This window comes from Bombina bombina, chromosome 8 (genome assembly GCF_027579735.1).
Source record: "Bombina bombina isolate aBomBom1 chromosome 8, aBomBom1.pri, whole genome shotgun sequence".
NCBI classification, from domain to species: Eukaryota; Metazoa; Chordata; class Amphibia; order Anura; family Bombinatoridae; genus Bombina; species Bombina bombina.
Window position 1 is genome coordinate 223,276,882 of NC_069506.1, and position 18,836 is coordinate 223,295,717.

Below are 18,836 nucleotides of genomic sequence, written 5' to 3' on the forward strand. Positions count from 1 at the left end.
GTCCCATCTCCTCTCCAAGCTGTCCAATTTTACAGATGCAATAATACAAATATTCTGGAATCCAAACTTTTTCTGGTTCTTACTAGTTCAGATAAAGGTTTCTGTTCCTGTACTATGCTAATATAATCTACATCTATAGCTTCATATTCTCTCTTTGTCAGAGATCCCAGATATCTATAATTTGTGATAAAAACACAAAATGTGATTACCCATCCTTTTTTTTTTTGTATATATCTATTTATGCTTGGTTTCTCTAGAGTAAAATCTAACCATCCAGGTACCACCCAATTCAATTGAAATTAGTAGTCTGTGGTAATGGCTACAAAATTGCTATATGTTTTTATTGCCAAAGTTATGAAAATGAAACTATAAACAGAAACTTTGATCACAATTTACATTTTGACAGTTTTTGTTACTTAGCTTTGTTCTCATTAATTCTCTCAAGGTTTCACACTTGGATCATGCATCCAGGGACAGACAAAAGGGATTTGGATGTGGTGTGTACCTCATCCAACTAAATCAGAAAGTGTTTTACTGCTGCTGGACACAGATGGGCTGGGGGATGTTGAGAAGGTGAGTTAGTACTGGAGTCTTACAATCATTTCTAGCAAAACACTGTATGAAATAATCACTTGTAATCAACACACTCCTAACATAATTTTTTATCTCCATATCTGTAGCACTTATGACAAAGATACCCCTCTCCTTGGGTATTTTGTTCCAGGAACAGCTTTGACACAGTCTTCACAGCAGAGAAACAATTAAAACACACTGACTTAGGTGTAAAAGCCTTGGCCTGTTTATTCACAGACAATTTGAAGGAATACAGTTCTAACAGAAACAAAAAACAAAACAAAATAAATCCTTGCACAATGGCGCTTACTAAACAGAATAAAGTATCTCTAATTAAAGTTGTGTGACTTTTCTACACAACTGTAAAATTACAAAAACAGATTGCAAACCTTGTAGGCCTAGAACCTCATGACAGCAGCACAATACCATATCCTCTGTCTTTCACATACTGGTTCTAACTAACAGTGTCAACACACACTATTTAACAGGAGTTCATTGACCTTAATTAGCTGCAGGTGAGAAAAACTTAAATTTGTGGGGAAAACCTGAACTGGATTCCGCACCTGCAATTTTCTGTCACATCCAGATGGTGGAGTGGATTACCAGCCCATAATATACAATTACATAATGTATTTTCAATAGATATGTGCAATTCGTTTCGGATCGATTCGGAAATTTGGAAAATTCAGCAAATTCGGAGATTCGAATCGAACCAAATTTCTGAATTAAAATACTGCCGAATTTATCGAATAAATCCGAATTAGTTCGGATTTATTCGGTAAATTCGGATGGCCATGGATTACACTAGTATTGTACAGTATATAAGGTTATATCACTCTGCTATGGGTTACACCAAATATACAGTACATAATACTAGTCTAATCCCACCTAACACTTACCGAAATTCCGAATTTCCGAACTGAACCGAATCAAACCGAATCCAGATGAATTTCTTCGAGTCCGAATGAATCCGAAACGAATCCGAACCGAATCGATTAAAAATTTTCCGAATTCGAATTGATCCGAACCGAAATTCGAAAAATTCTGAATCGATCCGAACCAAACCGAATTTTTTCGCCATGCACATATCTCTTTTTCAATACCACCAACAACACTGAATAATTTCTTGGGAAACGTATTCCATTGAACACAATCCCCTTAGCTCTGTCCCACACCATTAACCCCTTAATGACCTCAACAAACCCTGTACATCGCCGTCATTAAGGGTTTGCCTACTTCCCGTGAGCAGCAAGACTGCACTATTAGACTCGCCCTCCATCTTGTTCTAAAGGGATCTGGGAGGGTAGGGGTTTGGGGGGCAGCTATACTACAGAAAATTAGGGTTTCACCAAACTGGGCATGAGTTATGAGCAAACTGGGTACTGGCAGACAGCTGCCAGTACCCAAGATGGTGGAGAATAGGTAGAGGGGGGAGGGTTAGAGAGCTGTATGGGGGGATCAGAGAAGTTTGGGGCTAAGGGGGGGATCCATCACTGCTTAATTAAATATATAAAAATAAAATAAAAATTCCTTTTACTTTCTGCCAGTACTTAAGATGGCGGTGACAATTGTGAGGTGGGGGAGGGAAGAGAGCTGTTTGAGGGTGGTCAGGGAGGGATCAGGGAGTGCGATGTGTCAGGTGGGAGGCTGATCTCTAAACTAAAGATAAAATTAACCCTACAAGCTACCTATAAGCTATCTAATTAACCCCTTCACTGCTGGGCATAATACAATTGTGGTGCGCAGCGACATTTAGCTGCCTTCTAATTATCTAAAGCAATACCAAAGCCATATATGTCTGCTATTTCTGAACAAAGGGGGTCCCAGAGAAGCATTTACAACCATGTGTACCATAATTTCACAAGCTAATTGTAAATAATTTCAGTGAGAGACCTAAAGTTAGTGAAAAAGTTAACAATTTTTTTATTTGATCGCATTTGGCAGTGAAATGGTGGCATTAAATATACCAAAATGGGCCTAGATCAATACTTTGGGTGGTCTACTACACTAAAGATAAAATTAACCCTACAAGCTACTTAATCAACCCCATTCACTGCTGGGCATAATATAAGTGTGGTGCGCAGTGATATTTAGCGGCCTTCTAATTACCAAAAAGCAACGCCAAAGCCATATATGTCTGCTATTTCTGAAGAAAGGGGATCCCAGAGAAGCATTTACAACCATTTGTGCCATAATTGCACAAGCTGTTTGTAACTAATTTCAGTGAGAAACCTAAAGTTTGTGAAAAAGTTTGTGAAAAAGTTAACACTTTCTTTTATTTGATCGCACTTGGCGGTGAAATGGTGGCTGCAAGCGATTGAGTATTTTTTAAAGAGATCTTTACTCTATGATGGGAAAAGCTGTGAGTTCATTCTAAGGGTAACTAAATTTCTACTGACCCATAATTACTTTAAGTTCGAGGAAAGTTTCTATCTCAAGAGATGTGGGACTGCTATGGGAGAAACATGAGCACCCTCCTATGTCAACCTCTTTATGGGGTAGTGGGAGCAGTCCCACATCATTGGAGATAGAAATCCCTTTAAGCCTTATATCTCCTTTTACAGGAGATTCATTGATGATCTCATCCTAATTTGGCATGGAGGAGAGCCCCAGGTAGCAAATTTCATGAATTACCTAAATGATAACACTATAGGCCTCTCATTCACTTACTAATATAACAGTAAAAGTATTAATTACTTGGACGTTACTCTTACAGGCACACAGTTGGAGGGGGAGGATACATTAGCACCAAAATCTATCGTAAACCCTCTGCAGCCAACACCTTGCTAGATGCAGGTAGTGGGCATCCAAATTGGCTGTTTAAGGCCATCACGAAAGGACAGTTCATTAGAACTCGTAGAAACTGTTCAGATAATGAAAGCTTTCAGGCACAGGCTGAAAAACATTTGTTAAAAGGAATTAGGAGATCTGTAAAACAGAGAGATAGGGAAGAATTCCTACACAGGCCGACACTTAAATCTGAGTAAAGCAAAAACTCAGCCAAAACTACTTTTATCACCAGCTACAGGGACCAATTCCACCAGTTCTAACTACGTATGATGGTCTAGTAGATGTTACAAGGGGTGGTTGCCGCTTTGCATACAAAAGGGGCCTTACAATACGGAATAGGGTGTCCCCTACCTGTTTAAAAAGCAAGACAGCCAACAAAAGCTCTTGGCTCACAACCAAGGGGGTTTATAGATGCCACTACCAAAATTGCAAGGCCTGTGAATTCTTTCAGACAGGAGATGGTATCATCAGTTCCAAAACTGGTATAAGCTATAATCACAAAATGTGCTACAATTGCAGGGCTACTTATGTGATCTATGCCCTGACATGTATACTTTGTAATATCCAATATGTAGGCATGACCTCAAGAGAGATCAGGTCAAGGACACAGAAGCACATCTGTAATATCAGAAATGGTACACCAACTACACTGTTAATTTCACACAATACCCATATACATGACAAGAACCCCAAGGGATTGAGATGGACTGTAACTTGACCATATACCCAGGCTCAAACAAGGGGGTGACAGAGACTGATTACTAGCTAAACAGGAGGCCTTCTGGATCCTTACACTTAAAGCCAGACATCCACTGGAATTAAATAGTGAATATGATCTTATCAATTTCTGGCAATAAAGCAGTATATCACTCCTTAATGTGCCAGATATATTGTCCAGTTAGGAATACACATAGAAACCTCCAAGCAATTCCATTTTGGTAAGTTGTATCTCTGATTTAGGGTTTAACATAATTATTATACACATTTCTGTGTCAATTGGTCCTAACCCAATACATTACATCACTGACCCAAATCCCAATGACCAATTGCCATTAATATTATAGCTTTAACACCTTGAGATGTTACTCTATAAGTTTAATAAAATGATTTAATGATTAAATTAATTATTTGATAACAAACTCATATCTTATGTACCCCCTTGGTATGCGGCATCTGTTATTCTCTACATGTTATATTATACATGTGTAAAAGAGTGTTTAACACTTTTTAATACTTTATACATCGCCACCTTGTGCCATTTACACAAATGCGTGTGTATATTGAGGTTTTGCAGGAGCTGCGCATTCCCTGGGAAATATAAGCTGTATATTACACTGTATTGTTCCTTGTGTCAGCATTTCATAATGAACGTTGCTTAAACACACAGTGAGTTCAAATATTTATTAAGTGCATTCATTAATTAGCCAATCAGGTTGCGTACTGTTGTTTTTATCCAATGAAATTTCAACACTTTCTTTAAGAGCACAGTTGTCTCTGCCAGTACCCACGCTATGACTACGGCAGAATAGCCGAAATGCGTTAGCAGGTCTTACAGATACACTAACCTTGATGGCACATCACTAATTTGTTTTTTTAAATGTGTGATTAATAAAGGAACTTTTTACTACACTTACAGGCCTCTGAGTTCAAATATGTCTTTTGCCAATACTTTGGGTTGTCTACTAAAAAAAAGAAAAATACATGTAAAGAGATATTCAGGGATTCCTGACAGATATCAGTGCTACAATGTAACTATCGCTAATTAAAAAAAAAAAATGGTGGGGGCGGAGCCAGCAGCCGATGGAACCAGACGTGTTTCTTCTGAGCTCCCTGCTTATGGCCAATTTAAGTATATTTATATAACTAAAGAATATGCTAACATGAAATGCTGATTGTTAAAGACTATTCTACAACTAGAGGAGCACTTTAAACTGAAAATTGAAGACTTTATACTTTTGGAGATAAGCTGCACGATTCCGTTTGCATGGGAACTGACCTATCTCCTTTCCACCCGCAATTAAAGCTAAGTACTTTCTGAACATGGCTGAGATACGGGCACTGCTCTCGGATTTGGCAAGGCAGATGCAGGCTAACTATACTGATCTTATGCTTACAATTAAAGCACCATGCGCTCAGATGGTAAACGATGCAGGCAAGATGGCGGAGAGAGAGGATACTCCACTATAGGGCCAGATTATGCGCACCGCTTTCTTCAAGTCTGCTAAAAGCAAGAACCAAGAGACACAACGTGTGAGAGATGCCCACACTGTAGTGACAAAAGACCGTAGGCTAGGTTCGCCTCACAGAGCTTCATGGGTTCAACGACCACAATCTAAAGCAGCTAGCACAGAACGGCAGAGTATTTCAGAGCGCGGAGTGATTTCTGATCCCCGCCACGTTTTTTTAAGTGATATAGAAGCTGGGGATTCAGGGTGGTGTGCTCTACCCCATGAGATGGAAAATGCGAGCCAAATGCTGACGGCACCTATCAAGGGCATTGTCACCTCGCCGGAACAGGCCTGGCGCAGCGCAGAGGCTCTTCAGCTACACAAGCTATACAAGCCTAAGCATTACCTCATATTCTCCTTGCCTCCTCGGGCTGAGGAAATTAAGCCTACTCCTTATCCAGAGAATCTTACCCGGGCTTCTTACCCCAGCAAAGATATCATTCCGATGGTCTCTACACTAACACTTATAGTTCCTAGCACAGGCGTAGGTTGAACTCATTCATGCTTTTACTTTCACTCCCTGACTTGATGAAGTATTGTACCGAGGAGGTTACTGTTACTGTAAGCACTCCCCAACAGTACTTTAAGTTAAGCCCAGGACTGAGACTTGATATATTGTTTTTTACCTGCCGTTCTCCTTGTACAAAGGAAAAAAAAAAAAAAAAAAAGCTGTGAATGATTTCTTTTTGCCCCTTGCCATACCCATATATATAGAGCATATAATCACAGCCCCTAGAGAAGGTTCTATTTCCCCCACGTTTTTCATTCTGGCTCCTGATAAAAAAACTCCCCTTTACTTCAAATGCTATAAACAGCAACCTGATAAGATGGCTTAGAATGCAGTATAATATAGTATCCACTATCCTACATAGACTTTTATACTATACACCTTCTATGTGCTATATTCTGAACTATTTTTGCTGATATGTTCCCTCTAACAAATTACCCTATGAGGGTTTACTAGTGCATTTTCCCTTTCCAGGAAATATGTGTATGTGTAGGGACTCCAGAAAGTAGACATGAACGAGTAGTGTTATAACTATATGTATGTATTGCATAACGATATATTTTGTCAAATACCACTAACGCACCACATCTATAATGTCTACTTTTGTAAACATTGCAGTACTCTAATGCTTGTATGGTCTAGAAACAACAGACAAACAAAATCACTTATATTAGGCAAACTGTGGGTCCGTTTACATAGGTGATGTATGCTAACACTGTTCTGAATAATATGTATAGCTAGCATGCTTAACATTTATATATGGTCACACTCTACTTATATATGAGTGGTGCTGCCTCATTGAAGTATATAACTCAGCCTCCAGTACACATATACTTATCATACTAATTTCTAGGGATAGTTTTTTCTCCCCTCATTAGAATGCTTCTAAAGACATATACAATGGAGCCACCTAGGATCTCCTCTCTATGATATAGTTTCAGCACTTTTAACAGGTGCTGGATATCACACTGTAAGTAATAGCTGCCACTTAAGTTTTAGGTTGCCACTGTTCAGAGTGACACTATTGCACATAAATTTCACGTAGAATTTGTGCTAACATTAAACTGTTTGTACTCCTATATTAACTAATTGAATAAGAGGTCTTATATAATGCGGAGTATCACATTAAGCAAGTTTGTTTGTGTTAGACACAGCTGCCATCTCATGCACTAGGTGTGCTCTGACAGGGCTGATCCTGTATGATGTTGAAATACAATCAGTCAAACTATAAGTTGCTGTATACTATTATATCTAATAATTACTCTTTTCAGTCTAAGCCTACACTGAGACTGATAAACTCTAAGTTTAAGAAGGACATATTTAGATAGATGTTATTAATTGTGTACTATATGTTTCTGTTATAGTCAAATTGCTTGTCGCATTGTCTGATAGAGACATTAGAGATATATTAAGGTCTAAAACAGATTACTCTGTTTATTTTAGAAGTTGTTTTTATTATTAATCTTTCTTCCATAAGCAGACTATTGCACTTAACATCTATTGCTATGTAAAAAGCTGGAGTAAGACAAACCACCTGCCCTTGAGCATTACGGTGAAGGTTGAGATGATGCCCCTACAGGAATATTGTTTTGCATCCATACCCACGCCACTAGATATAATTCCTATACTGCATGCATGAACTGTTTTTACACCAGCTATTTGTTTTATCTACTCTCAATGACCTGCTACATGCTCCTCTAGCTATAGATACCCTAGTTGTCTCATGTATAGTCAATATTGCAAAGCAAGCTACCTTACCACTATGAACCAATATTAACTCTTCTTGTTTTCAGCTTGTCCTAGGATGTCAGTTTTAGTTGGTTGTACATCTGCAGATTTACACTTTAGTCAATGTTAAACTAGGATTTATACTTAAATGCTTACATTTGTACTGACTTCTTACCTATATGCTTAACTATTAATGTAATATGTCCTTATATGTAAAATATGATATTATTAATTTATGTGAAACGCAGATAACTATATTAGCTGAAGCTGCCGCTTAAACCTAACTCTTAATGCTCTAAGTCTCATACTTTAGCCTCCCACAGTTTAGCAGAGACCATGTGAAAGGTAATAATGCAGAGATATTTCAGTACTACTTAAGTACTTAGGAAACAGGGCATAGACCTATCAATACTAGGCTCAAAGAGTCTCTATTGAGTAATAGATGGACAGGCTCATATACAGTCTGCCTATGGTTAGTCCTGAGACCCTTCTATTAAGTCATTTTTGAGCTTCCAGCATATATTTAAAATTTTGCATACATATATAAGGCCCCGCACCCCCCTCCCCCCCCCTTCTCCTATATGTGTAGCGGTGCTTACCCGCTGAATATCCCCCCCCCCCCTCTGTATAACTCAGCCCAAAAGTGGCTGACGCATAAGCTTACTCTCCACAGCCCGTTTTCTCTAATTCTGATACTCTATTGTTTCTCTCTATAGTTCTGTGGAGATCAATCACACATGTTATAACATAAAATGAAGTTATATTTCACCTCGCCTAAACTTATTGTCTAACCTCAGATTATGCTTTGAGTGTGTAATTGTATTATTACAGGTATATCTTGTTTATCTCTATCTATTAATGCCAATGTATAGACAATGGATTATTTATTCTGATGTATGATTGGTCTCAGGGTGAGGCTTGTATGTTAATCTATATGTTAAACTTCAATAAAAAAAATTATTTAAAAAAAAAAAAAAAAAAAAAAAAAAAAACAAAAAAAAAAAAAAACAAAAAAAAAAATGGTTTGGAAATAGCAAAGTGCTACTTGTATTTATTGCCCTATAATTTGTAAAAAAAAGCAAAGAACATGTAAACATTGGGTATTTCTAAACTCAGGACAAAATTTAAAAAATATTTAGCATGTTTGTTTTTTGGTGGTTGTAGATGTGTAACATATTTTGGGGGTCAAAGTTAGAAAAAATGTTTTTTTTTCCCCATTTTTTCATCATATTTTATAAAAAATTTTTTTATAGTAGATTATTAAATATGATGAAACTGTCTTTAGAAAGTCCATTTAATGGCAAGAAAAACAGTATGTAATATGTGTGGGTACAGTAAATAAGTAAAAGGAAAATTACAGCTAAACACAAACACAGCAGAAATGTAAAAATAGCCCTGGTCCTTAAGGGTAAGACAATTGAAAATGGCCTTGTCCTTAAGGGGTTAATGTTTACATGAACTTAAGATCCTCATCTTTTTGTAATCTACAATCTGAAATCTAGAGCATTTGTTTTAATTCTTGATAAACTAATTACACATATTAAATGAACTTGTGCTTATAATTTAAGTAAGGAGCTTCCATATCGGAGGGTACACTTTATCACTGCATTGATACAATGAAATGAATTATGTGTTTACATTTCCTGATTTGTTTTGTTTCAGGGTGTTTCTAAGAATGATGCTTTGATATTTTCTTTGGCTGTACTTCTGAGCAGCACCTTTGTATACAACAGTGTGGGGACTATTGACCAAGACAGTTTGGAGAAGCTGCAGTATCCTTTGTGGTTTATATTTCTTGTGGAACTTTTGGTTTCCTATAAAGGATGAACTTTAGCAAAGAGGAAATAACCTTTTAAAATGCAACAGCTGAACTATCCGACACCGCAGAATCTCTAGAGTGCCTGGGATACAGGGAACTGAAACCAGTTAAATGTTATGCAGGGTGGCTGTCACTGCATATTATTTTACCTAATTGTGCCCCATACATCAATCTGAGATTGCAGCCAATGCAGTACAAGCTTGCTCACCACATGTTAAGAAGCGTTATTATCACTACTGCTTCCTAACCTCTCCACCAACTATGAGGTGGCAGAGATAAATCTTTCTGAACTGATTAGTTTGAGATGTCTGACAACCAATTGTACAAGATCAGAGGGGTTGGGACTGCATAATCACCTGCTTGTGAAATGTTAAATGTGAGCAACATATGCTGCTTCGCAAACCTTGAAAGTGGCTGGACAGGTTTCCTGCCTGGAAACATGTCTACTCGTACATTGTTAGTGTAACTATTTGTGCAACAAAAACTTTGTATGAAAAAACCTCTGTAATTGTTCTGTCTCACTATTGTGTGATCATATTTGCTAAAAAATATTATTTAACTCATTACAGATTTAAAATGATATTAAATATATTTATAAAATTGTTACGGTTACCCTTAGTCTCGCTGAGAGATGGACCGCTTAGTAGCCTGGATTCCTATTGCTGAAGAGGGGAGAAACTGCTTTCCATAGTATTCTATATGAGTCTCGCAAATGTAGAATAATCCCCCTTAGCTGTAGTACAGCTAGGATACCCTTCTGCCCACAAAAACGAGTCAACGCTGCGATTGAGGGACAACCAAGAACTGAGGACTGGGATGCCCAGCCTGCTTTTTATTTAGGTTACATGCACACAGGGCACTCCCAGGGGGGGAAGCATAAAATCCCCCATCACACATTTAGACAAAGCCCTTGGACAGGCCACCGCAGATAACAAGTACACACAAGAAAACAATTGAGTCCTTCTTATCACCTAGCAGTGAATGCTTATCACAAACTTAATTACAGTACACAATATGCTAGGAAACCTGCCTCAGAAAATAGTTTTCTCAAAACTGAACAGAGTTAACCCTTTATGAAATGATACTTGTTACAGTTTTCTTGGAGCCCTTCTTAGGCGCTGGCTTGGCTGGTTCAGGCATTGCTGCTGGGAAATAAGTTTCTTCACAACAAAATAACTAATGCTTCTGTAACAGTGCTCCCTTTCTGTGGAACACTCTGGCAGACACGGTCTGACCCCTTTTCGGGGCAGACTAAGGCTGTCCAGACCGCTGGTTATGCGGGGCTGAGGTCGGTTTGTCTGGACAACCCGTCGGCGTTGCCATTCTGTTTCCCAGGTCTGTAAGTAATGGTGAAATTGAAGGGTTGCAACGATAAACTCCAACGTAATAGCCTGCCATTATCTCCAGAGACCCGGTTCAGCCACACCAACGGGTTATGGTCGGTGACCAGAGTGAACTCCTGCCCATATAAATAGGGAGTCAATTTCTTTAATGCCCACACCAAAGCCAAACACTCCTTTTCGACCGCTGCATAGCTGACTTCGCGGGGCAGGAGCTTCCGGCTGATGTAGGCAACTGGATGCTCCCCTCCATCTTCGCCTACTTGGCTGAGGACGGCTCCCAGCCCGAACATGGAAGCATCTGTGTGGACGATAAAACGTTTGTTAAGGGCTGGAGCCGCCAAGACAGGAGCGTTAATTAGAGCATTTTTGAGAGCCTGGAAAGCTGTTTCACAGTGGGGAGACCACAGGACCTGTCGAGGTAAGTTCTTCTTGGTCAAGTCAGTCAGGGGTTTGGCAAGTGTGCTGTAGTCTGGTACGAACCGTCTATAGTACCCTGCCGTGCCCAGGAAGGCTAGGACCTGAGTCTTAGTGATGGGGGTGGGCCAATTGGCGACAGCTTCTATCTTGGCCGGCTCTGGTCGCTGCTTTCCACACCCCACCCGGTGACCCAGGTACTGTACCTCGGCCATCCCAAAGTGGCATTTTTCTGGCTTCAGAGTCAGGCCAGCAGCCCGGATCTGATCCAGAACCATTCCTATGTGAGCTAAGTGGTCCTCCCATGACTCACTGTGGATCGCTATGTCGTCCAGGTAGGCGCAAGCAAAACTCTGGAAGCCATCCAGGAGCCTATCCACCAAGCGCTGGAATGTAGCTGGGGCATTCTTCATCCCAAACGGCATTACCCTAAACTGATATAAGCCGAATGGGGTGACGAATGCCGACTTGGGGATAGCCTCCGGGGCCAGGGGAATCTGCCAGTAACCTTTGCAGAGGTCAATAGTGGTCAGGTAATTTCCCCTGGCTATACGATCGAGTAGCTCGTCTACCCTGGGCATAGGGTAAGCGTCCGTCACGGTCTTTTCATTGAGCCTCCGATAGTCTACGCAGAACCGGGTGGTCCCATCTTTCTTGGGCACCAAGACAACTGGGGAGGCCCAGGGACTATCGGAGGGCTCAATTACCCTGAGTTGGAGCATCTCATCGATCTCCTTCTTCATTCCTATCCTAACTGCTTCGGGGATTCGGTACGGAGCCTGGCGCAAGGGAGCTTGTCCCGGAGTATCTACCTGGTGGGTGGTTAAAGTAGTGTACCCTGGCTTCGGGGAGAAGGTGAGGTGTTTGGACTGTAGGAGTTGGTTGAGCTGCTCCCTTTCAGTGGGGCTAAGTCGGTCTCCTATCTGAACCTGAGCCACTATACCTGTGGGGAGACTCTTTTCTAATAGGTCTGGAATGGGTAGACTGTCGGGGCCTTCCTGAGGGGAACAACATACGGCCGTCACGTTCTCTGGTCGCTCAAAATATTCCTTGAGCATGTTTACATGGAATGTCTTTCTAAGATTGTTGTCGTGGCAGCTAGCTATCACATAAGTGGTGTCTCCCCTTTTCTCTACGATCTGGTAGGGGCCCTGCCAGGACGCCTGCAATTTGTCTGTCTTCACCGGCTTAAGTACTAACACCTTTTGTCCTATGGTAAAGATTCTCTTTCGGGCCCCCCGATCGTACCATACTTTCTGTCTTCTCTGGGCCGACTGGAGATTAGCCCGCATGGATTTGGCCAATTGCTCCATTCGGTCCCTGAGTTCCAGCACGTATGGCACAATGGGGACACCGTCAGTCTCCATCTCTCCCTCCCAGTGCTCCCGGATCAGGTTTAGGGGTCCCCGTACCTTTCTTCCGTAGAGCAACTCGAAGGGAGAGAACCCTGTCGTTTCCTGGGGCACCTCCCGATAAGCAAAAAGGAGGTGCGGCAGGAAGCGTTCCCAGTCTCGGTATTCCTGAGTGAACGTCTTGAGCATTTGCTTGAGGGTCCCATTGAACCTCTCACACAGCCCGTTCGTCTGGGGGTGGTATGGGGAGCTCAGGAGGGACTTAATTTTGCAAACCTGCCAGAGTTGTTGGGTCAATTCAGCCGTAAATTGGGTGCCTCGGTCGGATAGGATTTCTTTTGGAAATCCTACCCGGGAGAACACCTGTACTAGTGCATTCGCTACCGTATCCGCTTGTATGTTGGATAGGGCGACAGCCTCTGGGTACCTGGTAGCGTAGTCCACTACGGTAAGAATGTAGCGCTTACCGGAGGGACTAGGGGTAGCCAGTGGTCCCACTAGGTCAATAGCAACCCGGCTGAAGGGTTCCTCTACAATGGGCATATTTACTAGATGGGCTTTAGGGTGATCGCCTCGCCTTCCTACTCGTTGACACACATCGCAGGTGTTACAGTAAGTTCTAACGTCAGCGTGTACCCCTGGCCAAAAGAACGTGTGAGTAATGCGGTGTAGGGTACGGGTTACAGCTAGGTGGCCTGCTAAGGGGATGTCATGGCCTATCTTGAGGATTTCTTGACGGTATTTGTGGGGCACTACCAGCTGTCGCCTACGCTGTCCCCTTTTCTCTGTCCAGCGGTATAGTTTCCCTTTTTCCCATAAGAATGTTTCATTATCTGCCCCGCCCCCTCCGGTCTCTGCTCGTTCCCGGTACTTTTGTAAGGTCGGGTCAGTCTTAGACTCTGTCTCGAAAGCATCTGGGGTGTCCCAGGGTATGGGGCCTAACATGTCAGGCAATGTCGGGGTAGGTCTTACCTGTGTCTCCCGCACTGGTGAGAGTTCTCGCTCCGTCCGGGCTTGGGCCCGTGTAGTCACTGGGTCCGCCTCGTTGTTGCATACTGGAGCATAGGCAGAAGTCATGGGGCCCAAATCATTGCCCAGTAGTACTTCGGCAGGTAAATTATCCATTATGCCCACGTTCACAGCCCCCTTTCCCGCTCCCCAATCAAGATGCACTTTAGCTGTTGGAATTTTGTACACATCCCCCCCCGCCACTCTAACGGCCACAGTCTGTCCAGATCGCTTGTGCTCCGGCACCAAATGACTCTGTACCAGCGTGATAGTAGCCCCTGTGTCTCTCAATCCCTCGGTAGATCGCCCCTCGAGCCATACCTTCTGCCGATGGTGCTGGCGGTTATCTGAGGCAGCATATACAGGGTCCGCCTCGTGAAGCGGCCCCAAATATTCCTCCATAGGGGCCTCTTGGTTAACACAGAGGGTCCGGGCCGGACGATATGCCCCAGAGGGGTAATTGTAATTCCTGGGTGTCTTGTGCGTATTAAGGGGGCAGCTAGCCATGAAATGCCCTGGTTGCTTGCATCGGTGGCAAGTCGGTCTGGGACGCTCAGAGCTGTTATTGGGTGGTCCTGAGTGTCGGGCGGGCCCTGCGGGCACCGGGGCTCGGAATTCAGCACGAGGGGGTGCACGGTAAACCTCTCTGGGTTCGTGAAGACGGGAGTCATAATGTTCATCGGCCAATTTGGCTGCTTCTTCTAAGGTAGAAGGTCGCCTGTCTCGCAGCCATTCCTTCCCTTGCTGTTCCATGCCATTATAAAAATGTTCTAAGAGAAACAATTGTAAAATTTCCTCACCAGTCACCGCTTTACTTCCGCTCATCCAGTGATTTGCCGCTCTCCGCATTCGGTGCGCCCATTCCATATGGGTATCGTTAGGCTTCTTTTTCGTGCCCCGAAACTGTCGGCGATACGCGTCCGGAGTTACTGCGTACCGTCGCAACAGTGTCTCCTTAACTAGCTCATACTGTGTCACTTCCTCAGAACCCAGAGTACGAAAGGCTTCCAGGGCTCGCCCGGATAGTTTCCCAGACAATATCGTGGGCCACTCCCTGTTGGGAATCTGGTGCAGGGCACATTGCCTTTCGAAGTCCGCCAAATATTCATCAATCCCTGTCTCGCTCTCTAGGAAGGGTCGAAATGCCGCATAGGGTATCTTGGGCCTCCCAGCATTTTCGACAGGGATGATTACCTGCGGGGCTTCAGCATTGCGGTGTGCGTTCGCTAGGTTGAGTTCGTGGGCTCGAGTCTCTCGTATATCCTTGTCCGCTTCCGCCATCAACTGCTGTACCAATTCCATGGAGGGGTTCGGCCCGTACAGTGAGAGCCTCTCCCGAACAATCCTGGTTTTTTCGTCACTAATCGTGGTCGGTGTTTCCGCCATTGTGAAGCTCTGATCCAGTTCGGTCAATTCTGCGATCAGCTCTCTCCTCGGCCGGTTGCTGGCGTACCCCCCTCTGCTTTCAAGTAAATCCTTTAGGGTTGTACGCTTCAATTTTTCGTAAGCGCTCTCCATCCGTTCTGTACCTCTCCTAGGAAATCCAGGAAAAATCCCACCGCTGCCGCCAAATGTTACGGTTACCCTTAGTCTCGCTGAGAGATGGACCGCTTAGTAGCCTGGATTCCTATTGCTGAAGAGGGGAGAAACTGCTTTCCATAGTATTCTATATGAGTCTCGCAAATGTAGAATAATCCCCCTTAGCTGTAGTACAGCTAGGATACCCTTCTGCCCACAAAAACGAGTCAACGCCGCGATTGAGGGACAACCAAGAACTGAGGACTGGGATGCCCAGCCTGCTTTTTATTTAGGTTACATGCACACAGGGCACTCCCAGGGGGGGAAGCATAAAATCCCCCATCACACATTTAGACAAAGCCCTTGGACAGGCCACCGCAGATAACAAGTACACACAAGAAAACAATTGAGTCCTTCTTATCACCTAGCAGTGAATGCTTATCACAAACTTAATTACAGTACACAATATGCTAGGAAACCTGCCTCAGAAAATAGTTTTCTCAAAACTGAACAGAGTTAACCCTTTATGAAATGATACTTGTTACAGTTTTCTTGGAGCCCTTCTTAGGCGCTGGCTTGGCTGGTTCAGGCATTGCTGCTGGGAAATAAGTTTCTTCACAACAAAATAACTAATGCTTCTGTAACAAAAATATTTAGCTAATTGTGTTGCCTTTTCACAGCTTTCCCAACCAAATTCTTGTAGGGCATTAAAGAACCACTAAAGTCAAAATTAAACTTTCACTGATAGAGCACACAATTTTTTTTTTTTTTTTTTTTAACTTGGCAATAACATTCTTGATTCAATTTGCTTCTATCTATTACATCATAGAAGAAATAACTTAACATACCATGTTATATACGTGATAACTCATATTGCCATGTTTCATTAGTTGTATTTGCTAAATAAATCACATTTATAACAAAAACAATCTTAATACAAATCAAAAAAAATTAGCTTTACATACCATATTATATATATAATAATTCCTATTGTCCTGTTGCATTGATTATGTTTTATTAGTACATATAATTTGTATTAAGCCTCTTTTTTGTTTTCTTCCCGCCCCTCGCACCTTCCCTCCCTGGATGTCTTCCCCTCCTCACCCCTTTGCTCAAGAAAAGAAAAAAAAAAAAAAAAAAAAAAAAAGAGAAAAAGAGAAAAAAAAAAAGATTCCAACCCCCGACCCCATCCCCTACCACAGATTAAGCAAGACCATTTCCGAATTCCTGAATGGGAAAATTATCGTTTCTATTTCATTAGTTGGGTAGCCTTTGATAAAGGCTGACCATTTCAAAAAGAATTTTTTTATATCCTCTTCATTGTCAATATTGGTGTCCCTTTGCTCGATCATGCATTGTTTCTTCAAACAATTTTTTACCTCGAGGATTGAGGGGGTCTTTGAGCCCTTCCAGTGCTTAAAAATCAAGTATCTTGCTGCTAGAATTGTGAGAATGGTTAGTTTTTCCTGAGGTTGTTGCTGTACTCCCAGCTGAACACAAAAGATAATCTGTGTCAGGGTAAATGCCAGAGGAGCAGCCATCAGATTTTTGTTATGCCAGAATTCGACTTTATGCCAAAATTGGCGTATCTTTGGGCAATTCCATATCATATGGATTAGGTCTGCCGCGACGAGGGAACATTTAGGGCAAGCCCCAAATTCTGAATTATGTATTTTGTAGCCTAGAGCTGGAGTGAAATATGTTCTATGTAATATTTTAAGGTGTGCTTCCCTCCACGTGGCAGAAAGGGTAGCCCGAGAAACTTGGTCTATTGACCTCCGTACACTGTTTGATTCTACCAATTCTGAGGGGATTAACCTGGACCATGTCATTGCTATATATTCCAATAAAGAGATTCCTTTATTGGCGTTGATAAGTGTATAGCAAGGGGTAATCGACATGCGTCCAGCTTTTATCAAAGTCAGCCAGTTCTCCAGTTTCCCTAGGGTCCACGACCAGTCCATATTCCTAGTAATCTCTAATCCGTAATGTCTAAGTTGCAGGTATGCAAAAAAATCTTTATGTGATAGGTTGAATTCATTTTTCAGGTGTTCAAATGTTTTTATAACATTTGAATCATTTTCAAAAATTTGCTTAACTTTTACCAGTCCTAGTTGGGACCATCTATCGAATATGGCCAATTCTATGCCAGGTTGGAATCTTGGGTTTCCTTTTATTGCTAAGTATTGGGACACACCGCAATCCAGACTAAGGGTGTTCCCTATTTTCCACCAAGCTTTAATCAGGTTCAAAATACTTTTAAGCTTTTTGATTTCAGGGGGTAGTAATTTAGGTGCGCAATGTACAAGTCCGGTAAGGAAATATGGGTGACAGATATTTGCTTCTAATGCAGTATTTGTAACATAATCTTTAAGAAGAATCCAGTCTGTCACTGTTCTTGCAAGAAAAGACATGTTATATTGCCTGATGTCTGGCAAGGCTAGACCTCCATATTCCTTTGCCAAAGTTAATTTTGTTAAAGAGATTCTCGCCTTTTTCCCCTGCCAGAGGAATTTCCCAACTGCCCTGTTAAGCAACCTTATGTCTTTCCCATATACTATTAATGGGGTATTTTGTAATATATATAGGAGTTTCGGGAGAAGAGTCATTTTGTATAAGGCTATTCTCCCAGATAATGAAATAGGTAAACTTTGCCAAGATTTCAGCCTCTCACAGATCATTGTTAATATGGGTGTTATATTAAGTTTATACAGCTCAGAAAACTTTACTGGTATAATAATACCCAGATATTTAAATGATTCAGAGACCTCTTTAAATGGACTATCTTTAATTGAATCCTTATTTTTATTTAGCCAAAATAATTCAGATTTGGAGGTATTTACCATATATCCAGTGAAGGAGCCAAAATGTTGAATGATACTAAGCAGTTTGGGTATATTCGACTTTGTATTTGAAATGTAAAGAAGGATATCATCTGCGTATAACGCAGACTTCATTATATGTTCACCCAATTTAATACCCTCAATACTCTGTCGGATCTTTATAGCAAGAGACTCTATTGCAATATCAAAAAGAAGGGGGGACAGGGGGCACCCCTGCCGTGTTCCCCTTCCAATTGCGATATCTGAGGATAGTGAGTTGTTAACTATTAGTCTGGTAGATGGATATGTATACAAATTATGTATAAAGCTAACGAAGTTATCCCTGAACCCAAATTTAGCTAAAGAGGTAAACAGATGACTAAAATAAACAGAGTCGATTGCCTTAGCCGCATCGATGGTGACTATTGCAAGGTCTTTTTTGCCCTCTGTCCCTCTCTCTCTGGTTTGAAAGAATTCTGTCATCAAGAGGACCTCCCTGATTTTGGAGGCTGAGTTACGGCCATGAATAAACCCTGCTTGGTCCTTATGAATAATATGTGGAAGGCCACCTTGAAGCCTATGTGCCAAGATTGAGGCAAGGATCTTATAGTCCGAATTCAAGAGGGCTATTGGTCGGTAAGATTCCTTATGACTAGGATCCTTGCCTCCCTTCGCGAGCAAGGTTGTGAAAGAGGCTGAGAAATCGGCTGGTATGGCTTTGCCCTCAATGAAA

At 41.8% G+C, this 18,836-nt stretch overlaps 1 protein-coding gene across 1 annotated transcript in view; it reads left to right on the forward strand.

Moving 5' to 3' along the window:
- Positions 1–445: 445 nt before the first annotated feature.
- Positions 446–18,836, forward strand: part of LOC128638949 (guanylate-binding protein 1-like) — a 51,891-nt gene continuing 33,500 nt past the window's right edge. The window contains 2 exon segments of the mRNA XM_053691082.1: positions 446–573; positions 9,490–9,599. Coding sequence (XP_053547057.1) covers positions 493–573; positions 9,490–9,599 — 191 coding nt within the window. The 5' untranslated portion in view covers positions 446–492.